General features: G+C 42.0%; 2 protein-coding genes and 1 long non-coding RNA gene across 3 annotated transcripts; 2 read left to right on the forward strand and 1 right to left on the reverse strand.

The window, feature by feature from the left end:
* Positions 1 to 153: 153 nt before the first annotated feature.
* slc5a10 (solute carrier family 5 member 10) lies at positions 154 to 24594 on the reverse strand. The gene is made up of 15 exons (XM_006796149.3): positions 24256 to 24594; positions 24097 to 24168; positions 23351 to 23455; positions 22817 to 22876; positions 21713 to 21817; positions 21492 to 21597; positions 21220 to 21300; positions 20914 to 21119; positions 18356 to 18491; positions 8791 to 8898; positions 8549 to 8699; positions 8302 to 8470; positions 1823 to 2038; positions 1219 to 1312; positions 154 to 1078 (listed from the first exon to the last, which is right to left on the reverse strand). Exons 1-15 carry the CDS (start codon positions 24361 to 24363, stop codon positions 882 to 884), a joined length of 1914 nt encoding a protein of 637 aa, XP_006796212.2. The 5' UTR covers positions 24364 to 24594; the 3' UTR covers positions 154 to 881.
* On the forward strand, positions 1116 to 8172 carry LOC118454596 (uncharacterized). Its single transcript, XR_004843803.2, has 2 exons — positions 1116 to 1369; positions 7563 to 8172. It is a non-coding gene; the product is annotated as an uncharacterized LOC118454596 (long non-coding RNA).
* sack1gb (scaffolding CK1 anchoring protein Gb) lies at positions 10641 to 19631 on the forward strand. The gene is made up of 5 exons (XM_006796148.3): positions 10641 to 11919; positions 13243 to 13410; positions 14322 to 14446; positions 15643 to 17029; positions 18720 to 19631. Exons 1-5 carry the CDS (start codon positions 11428 to 11430, stop codon positions 19089 to 19091), a joined length of 2544 nt encoding a protein of 847 aa, XP_006796211.2. The 5' UTR covers positions 10641 to 11427; the 3' UTR covers positions 19092 to 19631.
* Positions 24595 to 26143: the final 1549 nt, after the last annotated feature.

Here is a 26143-nt window from a genome sequence, read left to right on the forward strand (position 1 = left end):
GAAATTTAACTCCATGTTTGCTTTGTATAGCCATCTTATCTTTGCTTGTACCCCCCCCCCCCCTCACCACCACCACCACCACCACCACACCAGTGCTTATTGTACATAAACTACACAGAAGCCGAATAAAGAGTCTGCACACAAACATCTGTTTTTTTTATCTTTTTATGCACACATCATTCAGTTTAGTTTTGATATCACCTGGAAAAAAAGATTACAGGACCACATGGAAATATTACTACTGATAAAATGAACATGACATTTTTCATTATTTCTCATTGGGATGCATTTGGAGCTACACTCACTGTTCCATCGCTTCCATTAGTAAAGACTTCAATATAACAACTTTAGGTCATGTGTGAGAAATTCTGATTAAAATTCATGAATCATGTAAATAAAAGGATAAATCAAAAGAACATTTAGTGCAAACATTCACACAAAGCTCTAAACATAACTAAATAATCAACACTGAGCATGTCGTTTCTAGGCAACAATATTATGTCACACGCAGAGCCTGAACCACACTGATGTGCTCTCACTGCATATTGTGAAGCTTTAAATTAAAGGTGATGTTTGATGTCCTTTTATTTATGTTGGTTTGTTATAATCCACACACTTCAACATTTTATCTCCATGGCATTTGCCCATTATTGTTATAATGATTATTATCTAAATTTAACTGTTTTAATACATATGTGTGCTGTGCTGTCCTCCGGCATCTACCGGCTTTACACTGTGAGTCGATGTCTTAATGATTCAAGTGAAATCTGAGCAAAAACCTGTTTGTTTCTTCACATTCTTGGATCTAGAGGGATCACGTTCCAGCTCGTGTTGGAGGGACTACAGTTCAGCTGAGGCCAGATGTTAAATCTGACCTCACCTCAGGCAAAGTATGCATAGAGAAAAATGTTAATGCTGACCAGCAGGAGAGCGTTGAAACAGCAGAACCTCGACCACAACACGCTCTCTCGAATGCTGGGGACTCTGGGAGCTGGAGTCTCCTCTGATCGCCGTACTGCTGAGATACACAATCCTGCCCTCTGACCACATGTCGTCACCCGCCGTGTTGGTTCAGAGTCTGCAACACACACACACAAAAACACACACACAGCGGACACAGTAAGTTACTCAAAAACAAGAGCAGTGTGTGTGTGTGACAATGACTGTTTTTCACATGATAGCTGGTTTTTATTCCGCATGACTGCTGACAAAACTTACCCTGGGAGCTACGGTGGCTGATGGAGGACACTTTTTGCAGAGGAATGTCTCTTTTTGGCTCTTCAGTTATTGTCCACCAGGTCAGGTTACACACCTGGGAAAAATTGAAGAAGCAAAACCAAGAAAGTTTCATTTATTCACTATGAAACAGGTAAAACTCTACTGCCATTTTGACATGAGGTGAACCTGACAACACCCTGACTTTAACATTTCAAAAGTTACCCCCACTTGCTATTTTTTGCAAAAATGTATAAGATCTTTATTGCATGTGCATTTATAGTGCGTATAACGTGCTATCACAAGCTGTAAACAAGGGACGATGCAGATAAGCGTGATTATCTGATGCTAGAAATAAAAGCTGCTTTCAGTTCCCCCCTTTTCATGAGAGATCATCACAGCATGCTCTGCCTGTTTGTTTTGGCTGAATATAACAGCGGACGCCCTTCCTAAAGCAACCCCAGTGCAGACTCTTATGTTATAGATGAGTGCGAGTCTGTCTAATTCTCTGTAGTGACAGAGTGTTTTCCTCACCAGACACAGACCATACTTGCACAAGCTTACTTCCCTTATAGTCGTGTTATTTATTGTATCCATGTGTGCACACCTGTTCGTGAGTGGGCGGTGGTGTAAGCAGCGATACAACGGCAACTACAATTGCCGTGAGCCCACAGAGCAGAATGGCGAAGTGGAGGTAGTGGACACCACGTAGCACCGCAGGTGCCGAATCCTCAACGCCACATCTGGAAGGAGGGAAGGCAAACTCCAGCACCATCCTGCACACGCCGACCACCAAACCCACCATCAGACCCCAGAAGGCGCCCTAAAAATCACACAAATACACCTAGATTGGATTACATGCCTTTCTGAGCCGAGTAGCTGAATTTAATTGGACAGGAAGCATGTGTCTCATTCCTGAGGCAACTTTGAACCACACATGGGTGCGTTCAGCTAATGTCATCACTTTCCCAGAGATATAATTTGTCATCGTCACATCACTCACTTCTCACTTACTGTTAATACACACAAACACGCAGAGAGGCACAGATCACTCTCCGACTCCTTCAGCCTTCAGTGAAGAATGTGATCTGTGCAGTTTGAAAATAACCGCCTTGTAGCCACACACAGAGTACATATCTGATCTTATTTTTCCTTTATTTTCATTCCACCTGTTCTTATTTTTTAGACATACCTCACATGTACAGTTCCTATAATGTAACATGCACAGATACTAACTAGGATCCAGATATTATGTTAGTAATTACAAGGTTAGCTGACATTTTTATGAGCTTAATTCACTGCCCAGCTTTGAACACGACACAGATTGTGTTCCTGTGCAAACACTTTCGATGGTTTGCGTGTGACTCATCCCGTGTTGTAATGTGTGTCCTTTGACCCCGTGATTCAATATCATTTATTGTGTGGATGCTTTAAGGCATCCACACTATTGTTTTCCTGTTTCTCTTTATTCTTTATACTTTATTATTATTATTCTAGTTGCCACTTTTTGTACGTTTTTTGGCACTTAACTACTTCCACAATTTTCAGCCGATTTTCACCGTTCAAATTTTAAACTATTCTGCTATTTCTGCTAATTCCAGCTATGACTTTTGCTATTTTTTGCTATTATACTTTTTAAAATATTAAGCTTTTTTCCTTTAATTTGTCCCATTGAAATGAATGGAAAACTTCCAAAATTATGCTAAAACTTGCTTGTTTTTGAAACTTAACTACTTCCTCATACTTTCACCTAGAACAACCATTCAAACTTTAAAATGTTCACAAATTATTGGGCTATTCATGTATCATTCAGCTTTTTCATATCTGTTACCATTTTCATCTTATCCCTCTTCAAGTTTTGAGTTTCATCTTTGTGATTTTTCACAAAATACATGGGTTGTTATGGTTGCTATGCAGTTGGTTCTAAGTGAGACACTGTAGGTTTCCCAGTCTTCTCTTCATGTCCGAACAACTTCTTGCTACTTGCTCAATTTTCACTCAACCTCCACAAATTATACATCAAAACGTAGGTATTTTTGCTGGCTTTCAGAAAATGTCACTATCATTCTTGTGGGATTTATAGAATTTTGGCAAATCTCCTCACACCAACACAAAGTCTGAAAACTCTCCATAGAAAGTCAATGGAGAGTTTGTTCAAATTCACCGCTTGATTTCTGTAATGAGAGGCATATTCGAATCGTCATATCTCCTTAACGAAGCGACGTTAAGACATAAGGCTTGTCCGAGTATATCTTCAGACACTCTTGACGCTCACAATTCAAGAATTTTTTTCTCACCTATTACCGTTCTGAGATGAGTTAGACTTGTTTGAGGGTAGGAAATTCGTCCTTCGCTCAGATTTCTTCAGATTTCAAACTCTGGAAATGAGGCAATTTTTTCTCTCGTCATATCTTTTTAATGGATTTCCACAGAGACCTGAAAATTTCCATGGTTGTTCACCAAAGCCTGCTGTCTCTTACGGTGAAAGAATGATATCGATACTCCAAATAGATTTAGAGTTAGAAAGCGTTGTTTGAGGGCAGGTCAAGGCAGTTTTTACTTCGCCTCTACTCAGTTATGGTGCATTACAAGTCAAATATCTTTAATAATTCATGTTTTAATGATAAATTGTCAACACTTGAAGATTCCCCCATCTCTTCTGAACAAAACGGTGTAAGAATGACCGTTCTAGCCCCTACGGTTAGGAAATTATGGTCATTTGTTTGAGTTTAGTCCTCACTATGAGAAATAGACTGCAAAAATCCTGTCTCTCTGCTGCGTGTGTAAAAACGGCTGCACCTGTTTTGGCGGGAAAAAGTACGCAGCCTCTCTGATTGGTGGATTCAAATTTAGCAGCTCCCAGGCTGCTTGACTGACCTAAAAACTTGCTTCTCTCTTTTTCTGTGTGTGTTATAGTATTTCTGCTAAATGATAGTATTTGTGCATTTTATAGGATTTCTGCTTTTTATAGGATTTGTGCTTAATATAGTATTTGTGCTTAATATAGTATTTCTGCTAAATTATAGTGTTTCTGCTAAATTATAGTATTTCTGCTTTTTATAGTATTTGAGCTTAATATAGTATTTCTGCTTTTAATAGGATTTGTGCTTAATATAGTATTTCTGCTTTTTATAGGATTTGTGCTTAATATAGTATTTCTGCAAAATATAGTATTTCTGATTAATTATAGTTTTTCTACCAAATCATAGTACAGTATTTCTGCTTTTTATAGTATTTGTGCTTAATATAGTATTTGTGCTTTTTATAGTATTTGTGCTTTTTATAGGATTTGTGCTTAATATAGTATTTCTGCTTAATATAGTATTTCTGCTTTTTATAGTATTTGAGCTTAATATAGTATTTCTGCTTTTAATAGGATTTGTGCTTAATATAGTATTTCTGCTTTTTATAGGATTTGTGCTTAATATAGTATTTCTGCATTTTATAGTATTTCTGCTTTTTATAGGATTTGTGCTTGATATAGGATTTGTGCTTAATATAGTATTTCTGCTAAATTATAGTATTTCTGCTTTTTATAGTATTTCTGCTAAATTATAGTATTTCTGCTTTTTATAGTATTTGAGATTAATATAGTATTTCTGCTTTTAATAGGATTTGTGCTTAATATAGTATTTCTGCAAAATATAGTATTTCTTCTTAATTATAGTTTTTCTACCATATCATAGTACAGTATTTCTGCTTTTTATAGTATTTGTGTTTAATATAGTATTTCTGCTTTTTATAGTATTTGTGCTTTATATAGTATTTCTGCTTTTTATAGTATTTCTGCTTTTTGTACTATTTCTGCTAAATATAGTATTTCTGCTAAATTATAGTATTTCTGCTTTTTATAGTATTTATGCTTAATATAGTATTTGTGCATAATATAGTATTTCTACTAAATGTAGTATTTATGCTTAATCATACTATTTCTATATATTACTGCCAGGTCCCCAGGCAGCCAATCCTCTGTGAGGACTGAGACATTCAAATTTACAAATCAGAGCCTGCACGGCTTCCCAGCTAGCCAATCATGTCTGAGGGCTCAGGTATTCAAATTTGCATGTTGGGGCCTTCATGGCTTGTAAGCCAGCCAATCATATCTGAGGTCTGCCGTTTCTTCTCTCGTCATATCTCAGTGACGGATGTACAAAGAGCAATGAAAATCGCAGTCAAAGTACACCAAAGTCCGCCCAGTACAAGAATTATGCTTCTAGTCCACCTAGTTTTTGAGTTACACGACGTTTTGTAACTCTAAAAAACGGCGATTTTTGCCTCTCTCCGCAATCTAAATCTGACTGCTCATGACCCTGTTTTCCAGGCACCTGCTCTCTCCCCCAGTGGCGCAGTTGGTAGTGGCACAGGTCTGCAACCCAAAGGTCGTGGGTTCAATCCCACCTTGGTCAACATTTTTTTTTTCTTATAAGTTAATACACTATCACAGACCAGTTTTTAATATTGATCATTTATTATAATTCTGCAAACTTTTATGATTTTAGCAGCTTTTTTGCCAAATCATGGTTTTTGTGCCAAATCATAACATTTGTGTTATGTTATAGTATTTCTACTAAGTGGAGGGATTTCTGTCATGTTACAGTATATGTGCTGATTACAGTATTTCTGCTAAATCATACTATTTCTACTATATTATATTTTTCTTTCTAAATATAGCGTTTCTGCTATATAATTGTATTTCTGCTATGTTATAATATTTTGCTAAACCAGAGTATTTGTGCTGAAACATAGTATTTCTGCCAAATGATAGTATTTCTGTCAAATTATAGTATTTGTGCTAAAACATAGTATTAATTTAAAATTACAATATTCATAGTTCATCACAGTGTCTCTGGTAAATCACAGTATTTCTGCTATGTTTTTCTAAATCATAGTGTTTCTGTAATGTTTAAGTATTTTTGTCTAAATATATTCTTTCTGTTATCTTATACTATTTCTCCTAAATTCTTGTATATTTGAGAAGTTATCATGTTTCTGGTAAGTTACAATATTTCTGCAAAGTTCTGCTATGCTATTGTATTTCTGCCAAGTATTATGTTTCCTCTAAGATATTGCAGTTCTGCTAAGTTATTACTTTTTAGCAAAGTTCCTTTACTTCTGCAAAGTTTTTACAATTTCTGCAACTTTTCAGCTTTTTCGGCTACTTTTTGCAGACAGCTTCAGGTTTAAAGCATCCACACTGCATTTTCGCAGGAAATGCAAATTTTTCTAGTATTTTTATTGTGTTTATCCAAACATACAAAGCGCACAGCTTTTGTGTAACCATGCAGTTCACCTTTCATAACAACTTTTTAATAGGTCTAAAGTGAAATGGTAACATATAAAAGAAACAGAGACACCGTGTGAGACATTATATGGACAAAAGTATTGGGACACGCCTCTTAATCCTTGAATTCAGGTGTTTTGAGTCCCATTGCCACAGATGTATAAAACCAAGCACCTTGCCGTGCAGTCTGCCTTTACAAACACTGGTTTGGTCTAATGATTCATGTATGGTGCTGTAATAGTTGCCAACACTGCAACTCATGAGTTTGTGAAATTCCTAGATATTCCACAATTTTAAGTGGTATTATGGCAAAGTGGAAGCATTTAGTAACCGCAGTAACATAGTGTGTAAAAAATCTCCAACTCTCTGCTGGCTCAATAACTGCACCAAACCTTCTCCGACATTCACCTGAGTACAAAACCTGTGCGCCGTGAGCTTCATTGCATGGGTTTCCATGTCTGAGCAGCTCCTTCAGGTGGCCAAGTACTTTTATCTCTACAGCTTATTAATAGGCTCACTTTTGGGATTAAATGTTTCAGAGACTCAGGTCATTTAACAAACTTTTTCTGCCACATTTTTACCCTTTGGCTAAAAAAAGGCCAATCTGGAATAGTCATCACCCTGCTGGGAGTGTTGGGTGGGCAGGCGGGTGGTGTGGACACACGAGTTCATGACGTATGGGATATTTCAAGAAGGATTTTCACCTAGGATTTTCAAATTGGCGCACCTGCTATTAGTTTGAGGAGTAGCACTGATGGCCAACAGTATTTATTATCACTGTAGTGTAATGTTAGCGAAGTGAGCCGACGTGGATAAGATTTTCTTTTATGTAACAGAGATGTCCTTTGACCTCCAAATCACCAAATGTGTGTTTGCTTGGTGATTGCCAGCTCATGTTGTAACCCCAGGCGATTTCACTGCAAACACAAAATAATAAAAACCTAAACTCTAAAGTAGATTCTGTGCAGCTTAACTGAGCTGGAGGGGAAGTAGTATTCACAGTAAGAGGGAAGGGAAATCCTGTTCATTCAAAAAAACCTGAGAAAGTGCTCTTTCTTTCTTTCAGTCTGTGGACAACGTGCCAGCAGCGAGAGCAGACACACCCAGGACGTGCTCTATTAAAACAGGGATCGTGAATATCCAGAGGACTGGTCTTTACTTGCTGGCGATCGACGCTTTCCTTCTCATTTCCTCTGCACTTCATTCTGCAGGTTTTAATTGTGACAGTCACAGCAGGCCTCTGTCGCTCACAGTCTGTTATCATAGATCAGCAATGACTTTTATTGTTTAAAGTGAGAACCCCGGCTCCTATGGAGGAAGCAATAAACAATACACTTCATGAAGTGAATTACTGATACACACAGCTTTGAGCTCACACACAAGGGACACCACACCAAGCACTCTGTGTGCATGTGTGTGTGTGTGTGTGTGTGTGTGTGTGTGAGCTGCACACAGCTTGATCCCATTTGAGGCTAATAAAACTATGCAGCCGTTACGGTGTAAGTGAAAGGACAAACAGAGCAAACAGGGGAAAACCTCAAAAGTCCAGAATGTTCTGAGGGCAGGTATCCAGGATGGAGGGTTAAGCTTCCTTCAGTGTGTAACAACAACTTACAGATGTGTTTTCTTTCTTTGTTGTAAGTGTGTTTGGAATAAAATAGCTTTTTTTAACTACATCATGATGTAATTGAACCTCTGTGATTTTTGCTATTTTCATCATGTCACAGAAAAATCACGAATGAAAGAAAAAATAGTAATTTCGAGTTGCAGCTGTAACTTTATTATATTGATTGTCAGTGTGCTACCTGCTCATTGGTCCTCTTCCAGAAGATGGCCAGAGTGAAAACAGCAGTGACGGGTGGAGCGAGGCAGCTCGTCACCGACTGGATGTAAACGTACAGCTGCCCGCTGTTGGCTGACTGGAGGATGGGGATCCAGACCACGCTCACCACCACCAAAATCACGGTCACAATCCTGGGGCAAAGGCAAACTGTGTCAGCGTGTCTCTTTTCTTTATGAATCATCCAGCTCATTCACACATGAGTGCCACACCTGCCAACCAGCAGCAGCTCCCTCTCAGAGGCTCGTGGCCGGTGCTTCTTCCAGATGTCCATGGTAAAGAGCGTGGAGCTGCTGTTGAAGATGGACGTCAGCGAAGACATCAGAGCGGCCATCATCACAGCTATCATAAGTCCCCGAAGGCCTGCAAAAATGCATACGCAGACACTCAGATGCACGTGAAAACACCTGAAAAGTGTTGTGTGGCTGCTTGGAAAAAAAAAACATATTCTCACCGCTTGGCATGAGTTCAATGACCAGCTTGGGGAAAGCAATGTTGGAGCATCCAACCTCAGCTCCACACACTCGCACACACTCCTCTGGATCCACACAGCCTACAGAGTCTGAAACATGGAGGCGCAGTCAAAAGTTGTTTGCATGCAGGAGTGGAAGTTGACTTTTCCTCTCATCCAGAATTCAAGTTTGTTCCCTTTAAGTCCCACGAAAGGTACTAAAGGGCAGATTCAGGGTCGTTCCATGTGAAAGCATTCAAATGTGTCTGTTCCAACTACCTACAACCCTTATTCACTGTCACACTGGAGTAGCCAGCTAGTATTCACTGCTCTATCTCTTTAACCACCCTGAACACCACTGGTTTGCGTTGCAATTTGCTGCTTCGTTACCTGTTTAGCTGATGACAAATTTCTTTGTGACATAAGATGGCATGTCCCTTTACTCACCTTACCGAAGTTTAGAGCGGACACATCTAATTGCTGTGACCCTTGTGGTTGATGCATTGCCCATCCAGCTGTCTCATACTCAGGGCATGCACTGATCCTGAGACCCTCTCCACAAGGGCATGGTCAAAATCTGGGTCTAAAGCTGTTTGATCAGTGTAATGTGTCCAAGCTCCTGTACATGGAGCATGTGAATGTTGTTTCTTCATTTCATAGCCATAAACCAATTTAACTTAATAAAAGACAAAGTTCCATCCATCCATCCATCCATCCATCCATCTTCATCCGCTTTATCCGGGGCCGGGTCGCGGGGGCAGCAGCCTAAGCAAAGAGGCCCAGACCTCCCTCTCCCCAGCCACCTCCTCCAGCTCATCCGGGGGAACACCAAGGCGTTCCCAGGCCAGCCGAGAGATATAATCTCTCCAGCGTGTCCTGGGTCTGCCCCGGGGCCTCCTCCCGGTGGGACATGCCTGGAACACCTCACCCAGGAGGCGCCCAGGGGGCATCCTTACCAGATGCCCAAACCACCTCAGCTGGCTCCTTTCGATGTAACTTAATAAAAGACAAAGTTATTTAGGATAAATCATGAGTAGAAGATGTGGCTGGGGTCAAACTGTAAATAAAACCAATACTCTGTTCCATGTGTTGATATGACCCTTAGACTTTTTAAAAGTTTTCTCCAGTGAACTATCAGAAAAAAGATACAACATCCATGCACAAATAAGGTTTCTGTCAACTTATGTCACTAATGTTAAACTGGTGGAGTTTCTCTATTGAAACTGCGTCCCATGATGTTCACGCTCAAACCTGTTTATAGAAAAATTAGATCATGGCTTCAGACTGTGGCATTTGAGGTCAATGTAAAATAGTTTTTTTTAAAACAGAATTTAAACGTAGTTTTTAGCCGTGAAAGTTTTGTGTGTCTAGCTCCTGTATTTATGAGCCGCTTATAAAGTTAAACAGAAGGTTACACCTGGCATGGCTTTATTAAATATGGACAATTTGTTATTGTTAAAAACAAATCTAACAAACAACTGATTCTGGGTCAGGTGGACGGCATTGATTGAGTTTTCCTGGAATGACTCTTTCCAGGTACAGATATATATATATATATATATATATATATATATATATATATATATATATATATATACATATATATATACATATATATATATATATACACATATATACATATATATATATATACATATATACATATATATATATGAACAAATAATAACATCACATATTGTATAACTTGTTATAGCCTCATGGGTTAGCTTTCGTAAGGGTTCTAACTTGGGGTGAAGAACAAGATTTCCCCCTGTGTGCTGGCAGGAGGGTGGAGTTTAATGCCTCTCTTTCCTAACCAACTACCGGACACTCCGCCTCTCTGCCCCCGGACACCGAGCTTCCGTTGCCGGATTCCAGGGTCAGACACTCGCCGCACACAGTCTGCTGGACCTGGACGAGCTTCGTGTGACTGCAGCGACACTTTAAAGTAAAGAGGCTCGGTACCGCCACGTTAGCGAAGACTGCTTTGTGTTCTTTCCGGGAAGTTTCCTTTCTTTGAACATCTGTACACCTCTGGCTTCAGGCTCGCCTTCCGACACAACAACAACAAAAAAATAAAAAGTGGAAAAGTGAGTCGTCAGCGCCTCAGTCAGACTGAGTCACACACAGTTTAAAAGTTTTAACGAAGGACTAGTGACTTCTTTCTTTGTGTCGAGTGAGTGTGTTCCGCTTTAGACTGACTCACTGGCAGACACACACTCATCCACCCAGACAGCTGTTCGTCTCACTCCGTGTCTGCCGGGCCCCGAGGCTGGAGGAGCAGCCGAGCCGGGCCGCAGCTTTCCGCAGTTTTCCGGCTCCTGTCAGGTGTAAGGCGTGGCGCTGGGCGTGGAGGAGGGGGGCTTTGTTCCAACCACACCTGAGAGAGAGAGATAGCTGTAACCCGAGAGCAGGGCTGAGCTGGAGCCTGCCCGGGTTGAGGAACTGATAGCGGTTTATTTGCCTCAGATGAAAATATCTGCCACTGGTCTGGTTTGTCCCCGGTCACGCGGACCCGGAATGTACCGTAATGACAGATCGCACTTCTTCCATGTTTGAACCCCCGGACGGACGAGTGGAAATTGGGTCAGAGTGGTTTCAGTGTTTAACTATTTACTGACCGGCGGGTTTACTGGGGTCATGGCGCTATCTCAGGTCCAGTGTCTAGACGATCACCACGTCAACTGGCGCGTGAGCGAGAGCAAACCAGAGTTTTTCTACAGCGAGGACCAACGGCTGGCCCTCGAGGCACTCGTCGTCGAGGGCCGCGACGCGTTCACGGAATACATCAGCAAGCATGGCGTCCGGGAGTTCCTCTCGGAACCGGAGTTGGAGCGGATTGTACACACGGCGGAAGCATACAGGCCCGGGTACGAGCATCTCCAGAAACCCGGGACGCCAGGCCCAGGAAACACAACTCCGGGGCCCTGGGAAGAGACCGGAGACGGTGAGGTGTCTCTCGAGTACTGGCCAGACCGGTCTGAGGGCTCGGTGGCAGAGCTGGACCTAGGCTGGCCCGAGGCCATCTCATACCGAGGGGTCACGCGCGTGACCGTGCACACACAGCCTCCAACCGAGGGGCACACGCACATCAAGGAAGTGGTGCGGAAGAGCATTGCGTCAGCCCAGAAGGTAGGCAGAGAAGAAGATGGAGTTTAGAGGTTCTCCACCAAAACAGAAACGCTTCACACTGACGAGAATTAACCAGTTAGCTTATTGTCTTTTCACCTCTTTTTGTTGAATTATGTTAATATTCGCGATTTGATGCTTGGATTTTATCGCAAGGTGTTTTTATTTGACTCCTCCATTCATGTAGCCAAAATGTGGGGGACAAAACACATCTTAGCTGAGTACAAATTCATGACGAGCAGCATAATAGAGAGACCTGAAACGCACCACAGCACTGAGTCAACGCAGCAACAGGAAACCGCATTAACAACTCATCAAAAACTGGAGTGCATTTTCTGTGCTGTCAGTGAATGCACCACAGTCAATAATTGTTTTCAATATTTCTCCAGTCAGTGAATGTATAAAGAAGTTCACTGCCACAAACCCGCAAGTTTCAAAACAATGCTTCACCATCACATTAAAGTAAAGAAGAAAAATCACTTAATTTGTGCACTTAATAAATATGATTTTGCTTGGCGTTAAAATGATTAGGCAAGTAATCAGTTACTGGTCTGACAGGAAATTACTGTTGTGACTCATCTGAAAAACACTTTTCACACTTTTTCACAAAATCAAGTGACTGAAATGACAACAGATCATAATCAGCAGATTAATTGTTAATGACAATAACTGTTCTATCAATGTATTTATTTGTTGGCTGTTGCTGTTTGCATGATCATTTTATGTTGTTATTAATATTGTTTAAATAAAACAAGTCCTGTCTTGACACGAGAACAGAAAAGAGTTTGTCACATGCCAGCAGTCTTTCTCTCATATCCATAAATGCTGGTACATGTTCATGCAGTAGCTTTGCACCTGAGCGACAAAAGAAACATTGAGGCTTAAATGAATCAGACTTAGTGCCAAAGTGAAGGCTGGTTTTCAATGCACATGTATTTTCACAATAAATGTAATACAAAAAAACATGAAAAATTTCAAGACTTATCATCATTTTCCAAAGTCTACCTAATGCTGCTGTTTTAAACGTAATCTTTAAGCTGGATCACATAAAGAGAGCCGCCTGTCTCTACTGTTGCAGCGTTGTGCAGCACATAGTATCCACCCACTTCACATTTTATCACCTCTCTGCCAAAAAATAGTCTCTGTTCCTAACAGGCTCTAAACTACAGGAATATTATGCTCAAATTTCTTGTGTTCCCAGCTTCCTTTGGGGATTGAATATCGCTGATAAAAGCAGCTGAAATAGAACCCACCCTCAGAGACCAGGAAGCACTAACACTAACATTTGTGGTTTTCCTCTATGTGTATGTGTGCTGTTTTTTTTAGGTGATAGCTGTGGTGATGGATGTGTTTACAGATGTGGATATCTTTCGAGACCTGATGGATGCGGCCTACAAACGCAAGATTCCTGTGTACATAATCATCGACATGGCTGCGGTGCCCTGCTTTCTTTCCATGTGTGGCAGAGCTGATATGCACCGTGGACACCTAAAGGTTTGTATTGCCAGTCACATGCATGCACGGATGGATGTTGTTTTGCTGGGCTAGTTATAAAGAAGCGTACGCCCAATAAGTATACAGTAATGGGGAGGGGGAGGATTGGAAAAAACATCTGTTATTAAAGACACCTTTTTGAAATTATATTGTCACTATACAAAGGAAAATTTTTGGGCGGCCCATGATTGATGTAGGTTGCCAGGTTTGTGCCTGCGGGTATTTGTGAGGTGCATGCTGCAGCTAGTTTGCAATAGCTTGGTTTTCTTTGTTATTCTCTGGCTCTCTTAAGTTGAGTTGAACTGGTCTAGGCAGTAACAGAAAATACTTAAGAGTTTCACGGGGGATTTTTTTGGACTGGAGGCCAGAACAACGCCAGTTAAATTCCTGTCTATGCTGCAGGCAATAAAACCACACAGACTTTTTACTTTCTGTAACATGTTTTTCTTTCACTTCTCCTTATTTCTTCCTCACGGCATTTACCGCATTGCCAGTCTCTTTTTTATCTGACATCTCTTCCGATATTGTGAGCGCCATCACTCCCGTTGTTAATGTCCCCTGTGAGATTTCACACACAGCGTTTACTTACGAGGTAACGCTCAGCCTGTCAACCACACCCTTATCACAGAGCCGAACACAAACACCACAGGGTGTGTCAAACAGGCATGCACGTACGTAGATAGAAAGTCCATGCTCTAACCTGTAGAGGCACCCAGTGGGAGACTATGGAGGTATTAAAGCTGAGCACCGGCTCTTGAGTAACAAGGAAACTCATTCTTTTCTTCCTCTCCATTCTCTTGTTTCCTTTATTTTGCCCTTTGTTCACTGAAACCCTTCCATCCATCAGCACTAAACCCTCTAGAGGCTTTGGTTACCAAGCACTAACCCTTTATGTATGTGTGCATGTGCAGAACCTGCGCGTACGCTGTTGCGGAGGCGTGGAGTTCTTTACGCGATCGGCGCAGAAGGTGCGTGGATCTCTGAGCCAGAAGTTTCTTCTGGTAGATGGAGACAGAGCCATCTCTGGCTCCTACAGGTGAGCAGCGTTCATTTGTGTCTCTAAATCTGCACAATTACATATTTTAAATTAGCCGTTAATTGCATGACTTTTTCCACTCAAAAATAAACAGGCATCCATGCATTTCCTGTGGACCTCTGTGGTAAATGGTAAATGGCCTGTATTTGTATAGCGCTGTGGAGGGCTTTAGGGCCTTTCAGCTCGCTGTTTTGGTTTTCTGACCTGCAGGTTTACTGGTCCGGTTTAGTCTTACCCAGTCCTTCCTGCTGCAGCATGCAGCTGCTTGCAGGAAATGGCCTTAATAAATCAGTCATACACATGCATTCCATACAAGACACACGGAGCTAGTAACTAACTGGTGAACATGCTGGAGTCTTGACCACCATCTGTGGTGAAGAGCTAAACAGAGCTACACGGAGAGTGATTGCCGTTCTGTGTTTGCTAACATAACACAAAAAGCGTAGCATCAATGTGGACAACTGCTTAAAGCCACCGTACCCCAGCTTTTCTCATTATTGATGGTTATCATGGTTTCTCACCTGTCAGGGTCCTGACCTCTGAATCCACTCGATCCAGGTCCCTGATTCCCCCGGAATTGTGACATGAATCGAATGGTTTTTTTATTGTCAGCTTGTTGTTATGCATTGTGAGGCATGGCTAGTGAATTGTGTTTTCAGGAACAAGCGGATCAGTGTTGGCTTAAAATAGTTTGATTCAGACTGATTTGTTGGTCTCTAATGATCAGTTGGGGAAAATTGATTCCCCTCACCTGCTGAAATTACAGAGTAAATGGAGACTCAGTGTCAGGCTAAAGATGTTGACAGAGTGTAAGGGAAGTATATTAAAGTCCATTGCTCTGCTTGTTTTGCTTTTTAGGTGTGTTATCCTTACCGTTTACTGTCATTTATAGTTGCTTATTTACTGAAATGTCGGTGAAATGTAAGACTGGATCTGTTAGAAGGAATTTGAGGAGGAGTACTAATGCAATGTGATCAAAGACCAAAATGTGGTGCATTACATCAGAGTACAAAAGCGTGTTATAATGATTAAACTATTAGAATCTCAGATTTCTGTTTTCTCAGTGGGAGCTGTGACTTGGAAGAAGGAGTTTAGATGTGATAAACAGGACCGGAATAGAACTGGTAGGAAAAAAATGTGCAAAGAAAACATTGAAGTCCCTTCTGAGACTTCTCTCCATTTCTGTGTTTTTCCAGTTTTACCTGGTCCTCGTCTCGTTTGGACCGTAACCTCATCACTGTGATCACAGGACAGGCAGTGGAGACCTTTGACCTCCAGTTTCGGGAGCTTTACCTCACGTCCAGAGGCGTGTCACTCAACAAGGTTCCTATGACAGACGAGCCGGTACCTGACCCTCTCCCTCAGGCGGCTCCTGCACCTGTGCCGGCTTCTGTTGCCAGGAAGCTCATCAACCCCAAATACGCTCTTGTCACCACGGGGACCCACATAAGTCCCACTTCATCTGACCAGAACTCCAGCAACAAGAACTCAAACTCCCAGAATCCCACTGGGCTAAAGATGATGAAAGCACGGCTGAAGGACGTTATTGAAGAGCCACCCATACATCCAGGATTAGCCAATCTGGAGAAAGCATACCTGATTCCGTACCTGCCCACCTGGCCTGAGCCAGACCCACCAAGTGACGTGATTGGCTTCATCAACATCAGGGATGATAAGCGGGCCAATCAGGTTCACTTGCAGAGGTCGGAGAGGTTTGAGGTTAGTCAGGCTATACGCTTCAGCTCACCACTTTCACAGCCAGCACAGACTGAGCAGCCTGCTTCACATCCTGCAAAAGCTGCAGGATCAGCTGACACCCCCTCTGCAAATACAAGCCTGAAGCCTTCGACTCCTGTGAGTCCAACTAACAAACAGCTCCCATCCCCCGCAGCTCCCAACACAGACCAAACTGATTCCCCTAAACAGCCCAACACACCCCCAGCACTGGATGCACACACACCAGCTGCACAGACGTCCACTTCACCATCTAGTGTTACTGCTGATTCACAGCCAACAGAAAATGCTGCAGAACCTCCACAGACACAACCTGTAGCACCTCCTGTTCCTAAACGCCGCACCCTGCAGCTGCTCATAGAACCTGCCTCCTCAGAGAAACCCGGTGAAGCGCAGGTCACTCTGGTAAAAATGGACCAGCTGGAGAGTCTAGAAGGCTCATTTAAGAAAAAGAGATCCCAGAAAGAGGTGACCCTGATACGTGGCCGCTTAACGTCAAAGGACAATGACCAGGACTCTGGGAGCAACGATAATGGCAGCCAAGACAGCACCAAGGTCAACTGTGACCGAGCGGTCAATGACGAACCCTCGAGTAACTCCACAGTATCGGATGAGGAGTTTTACGATTGCGCGCAGCCAGAGCCCAATAACCAGCTAACCAATGGAGTGACAACAGGGTCCGGCCGAGGACAACGCCAAGGAGACGGTTTCAACATGATGGCCCGCTTCTCACAGAGCATGCTGGACTTGCGAGAGCCCAACCAATCAGAGGACAGTGCTGCTCTCATCCGCCAATCACAGCAGCTGCGCAGACAGGAGCACCTCTCCCCACACAGGCACATAGGACAGGTGAGCACTCGGTATTACTGCTCGAGTGATGCTAAAATAATCAAAAAATGGGAAATCACACACACACATCCATACAGCACTTTATCAGTGCATACACACACACACAGAAGGATGCATTAGAGGTCATTTGGGGTTCACTATCTTGCCCAAGAATGCATGCAGGCATGAGGAGTCAGGGATCGAGTCGCTGACCTTTTGACCCTCTCTTTCACCCGAACCATGCATCAGTATATAAAAAAGTTCTATTTGTTCATGATTACCAAGTAGTATAAAGCTTTAGTGAGTTTGTAACAGAAGGTTCATTACTCATTCTCATAGCGTCAAGTCACATTTTGTTAGATGTACACACAAGGTGTTGTTGCTGGACTCACTTCACATTCGTCACATGTGAAAGCTCAGGAAGAACCTCTCGAAGTCACAGTTTAAAACCTCAGTTACCCTGTGGTGTAGTCTTTCAGAGAGGAGTGTATTTTGACTCAAACTTTTATTTTTTTTAAATCTCCTTTTTTAAGTAGATCTTAGTGCCAAAAGAAAACCAAACAGCCAATGAAAACAAAACTAAGCCGTGAGTGAAACAGGACGTGCACTTCTCTCCTCTCCGGTCTTGGGATTTACACTGTTGCCAACCCGCACGCCTGTTTAGGCACGGTTTAAAGCAAGCAATACAAATAGCTTTGTGACAGATATCCATTTAATGTTTATAGCTTCACTTCTCAATATTTATTACCACTTAAAATGAAGCCTTATAAACACAATTTACCACTTTACAATAAACATGAATTATTATCTCTTCATTTTTTAACAGTAAGTAAATGTATTTGTGTTTCTATAAAGTGTTGCCAAGAGTTTAAGTGACATTTTTAAGCTTTTTAAAAACAAGAACACACTGTTTTACTGCATAATGTATATTGAATATCTTCTTTTACAAAGATGTCAGTGTCAGGCTATATTGATGAGTTGCGTAATCATTTAATTAAAAAAAACAAAAAACAAAACAGCTTAATCCATTAGGGAAGTTTCTGCCCTAGATGACACAATGCTTAATCTTTTAAACGTTTTTAATGCGTAATGAGTAATCACTGACAAAACCACTGCTGAAATTCCCACAAATTGTGATTGCTGTCCAAAAGTATGCAGCACTTACTGGAAAAGCACACATTTATGTAACCCATGTCAAAATAGGTGTGCCTCATCAGTGGTACCAAAAGCAAGTCCCTACCTGCTTGCGGTACATGCTTACATGACATATTTTTCCCCTCCAATTTAAAAGGTATTTGCGTGTCTGTGCGCATGAGTGACTGAGCACCCACGCTCGTGTACACTCACCGGGGTAGAGAGCTCGACTGATCATGCCAGGGAGGATGATGAAGATAAAGGACAACATCTTTAGATAGGCAGCAAAGATGGAGGCTCCTTTCACATGACTCATGTTCTTAGCAGATAGGGACCTTTGTACGATAACCTACACACACAGAAAGGCGCTTAAAAATATTTCCAAAAGACATAATCAGGTAACATATGGTGTAATAAGATATAAATGAATATAATAAATAGTAACATTTCCTGTTAACAGTAGAGAAAAACATGGATAATGAATAGCAGTGGCCCCTGAATTGACCCCCGAGGTACTCCTTAGAGAATAATGGAGGATTTAGAGTTTTAATCCCCTCTCTGTGCTCTTTCTGCTTAGTTGTTTCGGACCTCTAGATCTCCGGGTCGTGATGCAAGAGCGAGAGGACCAACAGTAGTTATCGCCAAACCAGGAAGTTATCATCGGCCCACCCGAGCAGCTGGCCCAGTGATAGGAGGTTACCGCTACTGGCAGGGCCAAATGCTCCAGCCTGACTCGGCCCAGCTGCACGTAGAGACCCGCTCCGGGCGGTCACCGAGACGACACAGTCCCGGCTACAAGAAGGCAGCCCACACGTCACCACAGCCACCAGCCAACCAGACGGGATTACTTGGAGTTTCTTTCTCAAAAATTAACACTTTTAAACACTTAAGAGCACGAGGAGGAGCACCGCAGAAGAAAGCACCTCAGAATAATAAGCCTGTCACGTAGATCTGTGGGCCAGTCGGGGAACGTGAGGACATTAATGCTTCATTGTGGGATGTGTTGGTTTTTTTTTTATCTTATTTTTGTTTGGAAACTGCGACGCAAAGCTTACAAGATCTGCTTTACTCAGATATCTCTGGGTGGTTTCAAATGAGTGCCTGACCAAAAAGAAAGTTTGCTGACGTGTTTGTGCGGAAATAAACGCTGATAATAACATATCAGGTGTTTGTGTTTACAACATGCAAAACAAGATAGCATCCACTCTAGCAACTGATTTATGAGTGATCTGGGTTTTTTTTTAAGATATGGTACTGTGTTTGGTCAGCTGTGATTCTCTTCAGCCAGCCCATGTCACGCACCGTGCAATGTATTTGTGACATGCAGGCTCTAGTGTTGATATCATGGGGACTGGTTGCTGATGGTGAGAGGGTGTTGCTTTGAAATCACTCGCAGACTTCCCTGATTACCTTTGCAGATGTATGAACATGTGTGAAAAACATGGGACCAGAAGTTGTAATGTTGTAAATAAAAAGACAGTTAAATTTGTCCCATTGTTTTGTTTCAACCAGCTCACACAAAGCATTAGTTCATTTAAAAATCCCACTGTATTGTACAAACATCTTAATATTTGAAGGAAGCATATCATTACTAAAAATGAAAGATATTATCTCAAGCATACAGCGCATGACAACCCAGACAGCTGATCAGGAAATATTCCACGCTAAATGACTGTGAATGAACACTCCGAGGTATTTTTAGGTATGTTTGATTTTGCTTCCTGGTTTGCAGAAAAATATAATTGTAGCTTCTTGCTTTCTGAAGGGATTTTTGTAGCCTGGAGCTGAGGTTTGGCTGGTAATCAGCATCTGGGCAACACGGCAGAGCCCATCCTTTATTCTTTTTGCAGAGGTTTGAGGATGCAGTGACACTAGCGGAACAGAGTCTAGTTTGCCTAACTTTTTTCCAAAGTGCCGCATAAGAAACTGGGACTGTTGTGGCTCATAAAGAGATCAAATTAATATCGACCAGAATGGAATTCAGCTTCTTGGAGCGGCTCTCCAAACATAGTCCAGCTTCAAAGTCCTCCATAACCCATAGTTAAAACAGATAAACACGTTCTCAGATTTCTTTAAAAAGCTATTTAGTATTATAAGTTCAGACCCTGTGCTATGGCAGACCAAACTGTCATCAGAAACATCCTTTGCAATGTGTGTAGACCTTGATAATTTAGTTACTCAACGGAAACGTGGAGGTCATGGCAGTGCGTTGAAAAAAAACTTGCAGTCTCCACTGCTCAGCGCCTGTCTAATGCTTTTCTTATGATGAAGTGCAGGAACAGTGAAGCATGACAGCAGCATCTTAGTATAGACATGCTTTTCAGTGCCTCAATCTTGAGATTAGTCAGCGTGCTAGAAAGGATAAATAGAGCCAAACACACTGAGGTTTGTAAAAGAAATGTGCTTTAGAATACAGATCTTTGAGCACAACTGGGAACCAGCATGAAGTGACTTCATGACAAGTCTTTGACAGGCCCCCCCCCAAGACTAAAAAGACAACAAAAAGAATGTAAAATTCCTCAGCAAACACGACAATGGCATTTCACAAATGCATCTTTGTGGAACTCACAAGGGATCTATGAGGAACAAAAACACCTGCCTGAATAATGTCAGTCAACACAAAAAGGCTCGGACATTTTTCATGTGTGTTTGAACGAAAACAACAATTCTGTACTCAGAAGATACAAATAAAGTATCAATCTGATACCAATACCAGTATATAGATCGATCCTCACACCTCGAGTATTTGAATTTCGTCCTTCCAGACTTACCTGGTCGGTACACCAGTACCATGTGGCCAGTATGGTGAGCCCCAGAGTCATCCCGGGCCAGGGAAGGTCTCCGGTGACGGCGTCTCTGAACAGGTGCATGGCGTCCTGCCGTGGCAGGTGGCAGGTACTGTTGGGAATAATTTTACTGGGTATCGCTCTGCTGTACCGCTCGGCCAGCTGGCTGTAGCCACCAATCTCATTGAAAGCTGTGGATGCACATTTATTGCTGCTGTTGAACGATTATTGATTGATATTGATTCTGCAAATTGGCCCTGCAATATTTTGTGTTTATGAAACAGCACATACCAGTAACTGTTAGGATAATTGCACCAACGAGCATGATAAACGTCTGGAGGGTGTCTGTGTAAATGACAGCAGCGAGACCACCTAAAAAACAGAGATGGCTTTTTATTTGCGCAAAGAAACAAACAAGTACCGAGTCTTACGTTCCAAAATATGCAACGTGTTTGTCTCTGTTTCTGTTTGCATAATAAAATATTAGAATTAACGTTCATCAGAATTGTTGAAATTCTTTAAAAAAGCAAAAAACGTGAACTGTAATGCACTTTCACATCTACCTGCAATGGTGTAGAGCGCAGTGACCACCAGCATGAGGACGGTAGACAGGTAGAGGTTCCATCCGAGACACACCTGAACAAACAAGGCTCCAGAGTACAGGTCAGTCTGGTGAGAGAAACATGCCAGTCAGCGACGTTGGCAAACAAATGATCTCACATCTGAGACACTTGTGCAATCAGATGGGGTTGTATGTAGGTGTGTTTGTGCCACATAGTCGTACTGAAATCTTTGTGAAGACGGACAACATCAGCGAGAGGACAGCCAGGTAGGTTCTGATCCTCTCTCCTCCAAAACGGCGTCCCAGATACTCTGGCATGGTGACGATCTGGACACAAGACAGTTCAACATCTTCAACGTACCACAGCTATACAGAGGAGGCCTGATAGTCCCATATAGCCATTTTGATTATTTTTCAGTGATAATGCAATATCAGTTGGTAGAAGAAAGTGTGAGCTGTCTGGGAGAAAACATTTGTGCATGTGACAGGAAGTAAACACTACTGATGTTTGCTCTCAGCTGCGAGCTTCCCTTTTCTGTGAAATTGCATCACAAGATGTGTGGGGAAAAAACCCTGAATGACTTGTACAAAAAAGGACGGGTAGATCAATAAGGTCAAAGTCTATTTATACCACTGACCATACACAGCTCACTTTGATCTGCAGTGGGTCTGACCAGTGAAACTATGTGATAAATGTGCAAATTACAGAAAAGGTGCTGGTAGTCCATTGGCCAGACTGTAATTATAAAAATGCATATACTGTCTTTTTTTTAACTACTGCAGAAACAGACATTTCTGTGGAAGGTTGTGGGATCAGTAGGAAAAGCTGTAAAACTTATGAGAACACAGCTCACAGGTCAAAATCTATGCATGCCATAACATTTTCCAAAGCTGTCCAGTGGGACATCTTTCCCGACCAGTTCTGGTCCCTGTACCTTATGTTTGACACCCCTGATGTGGCTGGATGTGGCCCAAAGGGGAGGAAAAAATGTGAGTTATGTCCAGTGACCTATTTCCTCAAGAAAACTCTGGATGGATTCAAGATACCGACTATGAAGAAGTTTAGTATGTTCACAACTGTATTTATGACTTTATTTTTTTAAATATATGTTCCAACAAACAATAAAATGAGTACTAATATGTGTGTGTGTGTGTGTGTGTGAGTGCTGTGCAGTAACACCCTGCTGGGGAATTTACGAGGCGGGGGAATCCTTGTTGGGGAAAAGCCTCCTGGCACCAAAATGTACCTGCAGAACAAGCCTGAACAAGCAGATGGGTACCTGTGTGAGTGTGTGTGCATGTGTGTGTTTGTGTGTGCCGACCAACCCCTGAGGAGATGTAGACAGGCACAAATACCCAGGCTAGAGTAAGCAACGCATAGGTGGCCTGGGGAGAAGGGGACAGATAGAAAACAGAAGTGTTTAATGAGAAATCCGCCAGAGTCAGCTCACAGGTCTCTTTATTTAAGACGCATGCTCTGCGTCCACATAGGACAGCTATGCTGCTGCTGCCCCCTGCTGTAAGCTACCTGTTACAGCTGAAGAAAGGAAGACACTGAAATGACAAACTTTTGTGGTCTAGAAGCCATGTTCATATTAGGTAAACTTTCTGTTGTAAAGCAGGTAATTGCAAGTGATGTTATTTTTATTTAGCTGCAAATGTCATATGCCCCCCCCCCCCCCCCTCCTTTTGTCTAGTCAGCACACCACAAAAGAGACAAGTTGTCGAAGGATTAGCAGGCTTGTTCTGCTTCATTCCATGCCACAATGCATTTAATCACCATTAACAGATACAGAACACCATCTCATATTGTTTTGATGAGCACGCATGTTTCTCTGACTGCGGTTTTGCGTTTCTCACATTCCATTCAAAGCCGGTGACAGCGATGCCTCCGGCAGCTCCCGTCCCTGCCAGACCGATGAACAGACCCGAGCCCTCTGAACTGGCAAAGAGAGACGATCCAATCTGTGCAAGACAGAAGAAAAGGTTTGGAGGTTTTACTGAAATACTGCAGAAATACTCTGCTGCAAACACCTGACCTACATGCAGAGTTCGTGGACTTGATGCTTTTGCTCATAATGATGGAAAATCTTCTCAAAGGGTTCAAAACTTTTCTTTTCTTAAACCTGCAACTGCAGCATTTGTCTTCTTTCATTTCTGATGTAGCCTCATTAACGTCGGTGTTTATCATCACATTGTTATTTACTTAATGAGAAACAGTTTCCGTAAAGCATAAGTCTACCAAGTCTCTCTTAAGTTCAGAACCCAGCTTGGCTTTACAGTTTTAGCTTTAAGGTGTGGCTGAAGTTTAGTAAAACAAGGAGAATTGATTTCTACATTTTTCTATCCCCCCCCCCCCCCCCCCGCCCACACACACACAAAAAAAATCCACCCTTTTAAGTGCCTGTACCGACCATACAATTGTTTACTGATGCTTGATTCACAGAAGAAATTTACCCAGAACGTTGTGTATCTCCTAAAGTCACTGTAGCCTACATCTATCACTTTTACCATCTGTGAAAACTAAAATCAACTTATTGCAGGGTCACAGAGCCTTCACTGTTAGATCACCCTTTATTTCCACAGTTAATATCAGATGGACTCACCGGCAACCAGGCCATGTCCCTCCCAGCCAAGAAATATCCACTCAGTGTGTTTCTGCTCACCCTGCATGAGGACTGACACACAAACTGGTTTGCACAAACATCCAAAACGAGCTGAATTAGTAGAAAGGCACAAATTCATTCACCCCTCTCGATTCTTACCCAGATGCCAACAGCGAGGTTGAGAAAAAAGTAGGTCGCAATGACAATAATGTCTGAGAAGCTGAAAGACTGCGACACGGCGTAGAAGCTGATGGTGGAGTTAGACATCCTGAGCGTTCGCGGCACTGTCGAAAGGTTCCCTGCGGCCACACACACCTGTCCGCCTCTGCGATTAGATTCTCATCTGACGCTGGAACTTTGCAAACACCATAAACTCGAGAAGAAGATGATACACACCCTAAAAATCTGCAAACCCTTGACTTTAAATGCTCACTTCCCATCCAACGCACTCACGCCGTCAAACACACACACCTGGCCCTCGCCTGCGAGCTGACTGGTCTGCTACCAAAACATCTCGAGGCACACTGTTACATCTGCGTGTGAAGAGGGCAGACCAGTGGCTGAACTGATGATTAAACACATCACCTTAATGTGCCACCTGAAGTGCTGACACACACACTCTGCTAGGGGATAATGGAGTGCACAGTGTGTGCGAGCAGGGAAGTACTGATGTAAATCAGAGTCCACGGTGACACACACACACACAGATGGTCAATCATTGTCAATGACAAGTTTATAATCATTAGCGTCTAAACACACAAAAATCTGTTCTGGGAAGTGCTAAGCAGGGTCAGTGGAAGTGTGTGAGAACGTGTCTGAGCTGTTTATGGTTTCATCCCGATATCTTTAGGAGGTGATACAGTAAATAAGACACCATAGAGGCCTTTCTTTACAAAAGAAGATGCTGGAAATGCTGGAAAAGTGCCACAAATGGATAATAAATATAGAGCATCCTTCTTACAGCAGCTATTCTGATGAAATAGTTTAGTTCATTCTGTCTATAGTATAGTTCACACACCTGGATGCTTTCATATCAAACCCCTAATTAATGCTTACCTGTTACTTCATGGCAAAATTGCTGCTGTAAAATCTGCCTGTGCTACAGTCTGTAAAAACTCATTTACACAAACATTTTTTTAATGTGTGTAAAATTTGTATTTTCCTTTTTACATAAATTATTTTGAGTATGTGATCTTAACAAATGGATAAAATGAAGGAGAAAAAAAGGATTTGCCTCATTGTGCAGGTCATGAGATTGTAAAAATGTATTTAGGCTTAAATTTTAAGTGGCACCAGTTTAGCTAACAGTGTGAGCAGGAAACCATATGTCACTAAAGGCTGAATGCAGCGGCCCGGATTTGACTTTGACCTGCAGCCCTCTGCTGTATGTCCTCGCCATTCTGTCTCTTCCTGTCTGCTCTCCACTGTGCTGTCATTTATTTATTTATACTGGGTACATAAATGCAGACATCGGGTGGTTATAGCTCAGGAGGTAGAGCAGGTCGAATTACAGGTGTTTTTAATTCACAGTCCCCATTTTCAGAGGCTGAAACTTAATGGGACAATTGACTGAGAAACAGCTTAATGGCCAGGTGAAATCTGCTCTTTTGCTAATTCATGATACATTAAGTATATAGAAAGAGTTGATACAAAAAGCAGAACTTGCATTTGGTAGCTGTTTACTGGAATTCTTGATGTGAGGTCCAGAGAGATGTTGATGCAAGTGAAGCAGGCCATCGTTAGGTTTAAAATCCAAAATGAACCAAAAGAAAAAGAGATGACAAAAACTTTACAAGTGACCAAATCAACTATCTGGTTCATTTTCAAAAAGAAGGAATGCTCTGCAGCACCAAGAACGTCCGAAAGACCACAGAAGACAACTAAATTATGATGAATGATGTGGAAAGACAAAGAGCGTGTGACATAAAATAGATCTGGAGGTATGATAAGTGGCCATAAATTATGAGTCATATAAATAGAGAATACGTCTCAGTTATTAAACCGAAAACTGAATGCTGAGAAAACCACAAATGAGCAGCAGCTTATG

Source organism: Neolamprologus brichardi, chromosome 6 (assembly GCF_056152115.1).
Source record: "Neolamprologus brichardi isolate AB-2024 chromosome 6, ASM5615211v1, whole genome shotgun sequence".
In the NCBI taxonomy this organism is placed as follows: domain Eukaryota; kingdom Metazoa; phylum Chordata; class Actinopteri; order Cichliformes; family Cichlidae; genus Neolamprologus; species Neolamprologus brichardi.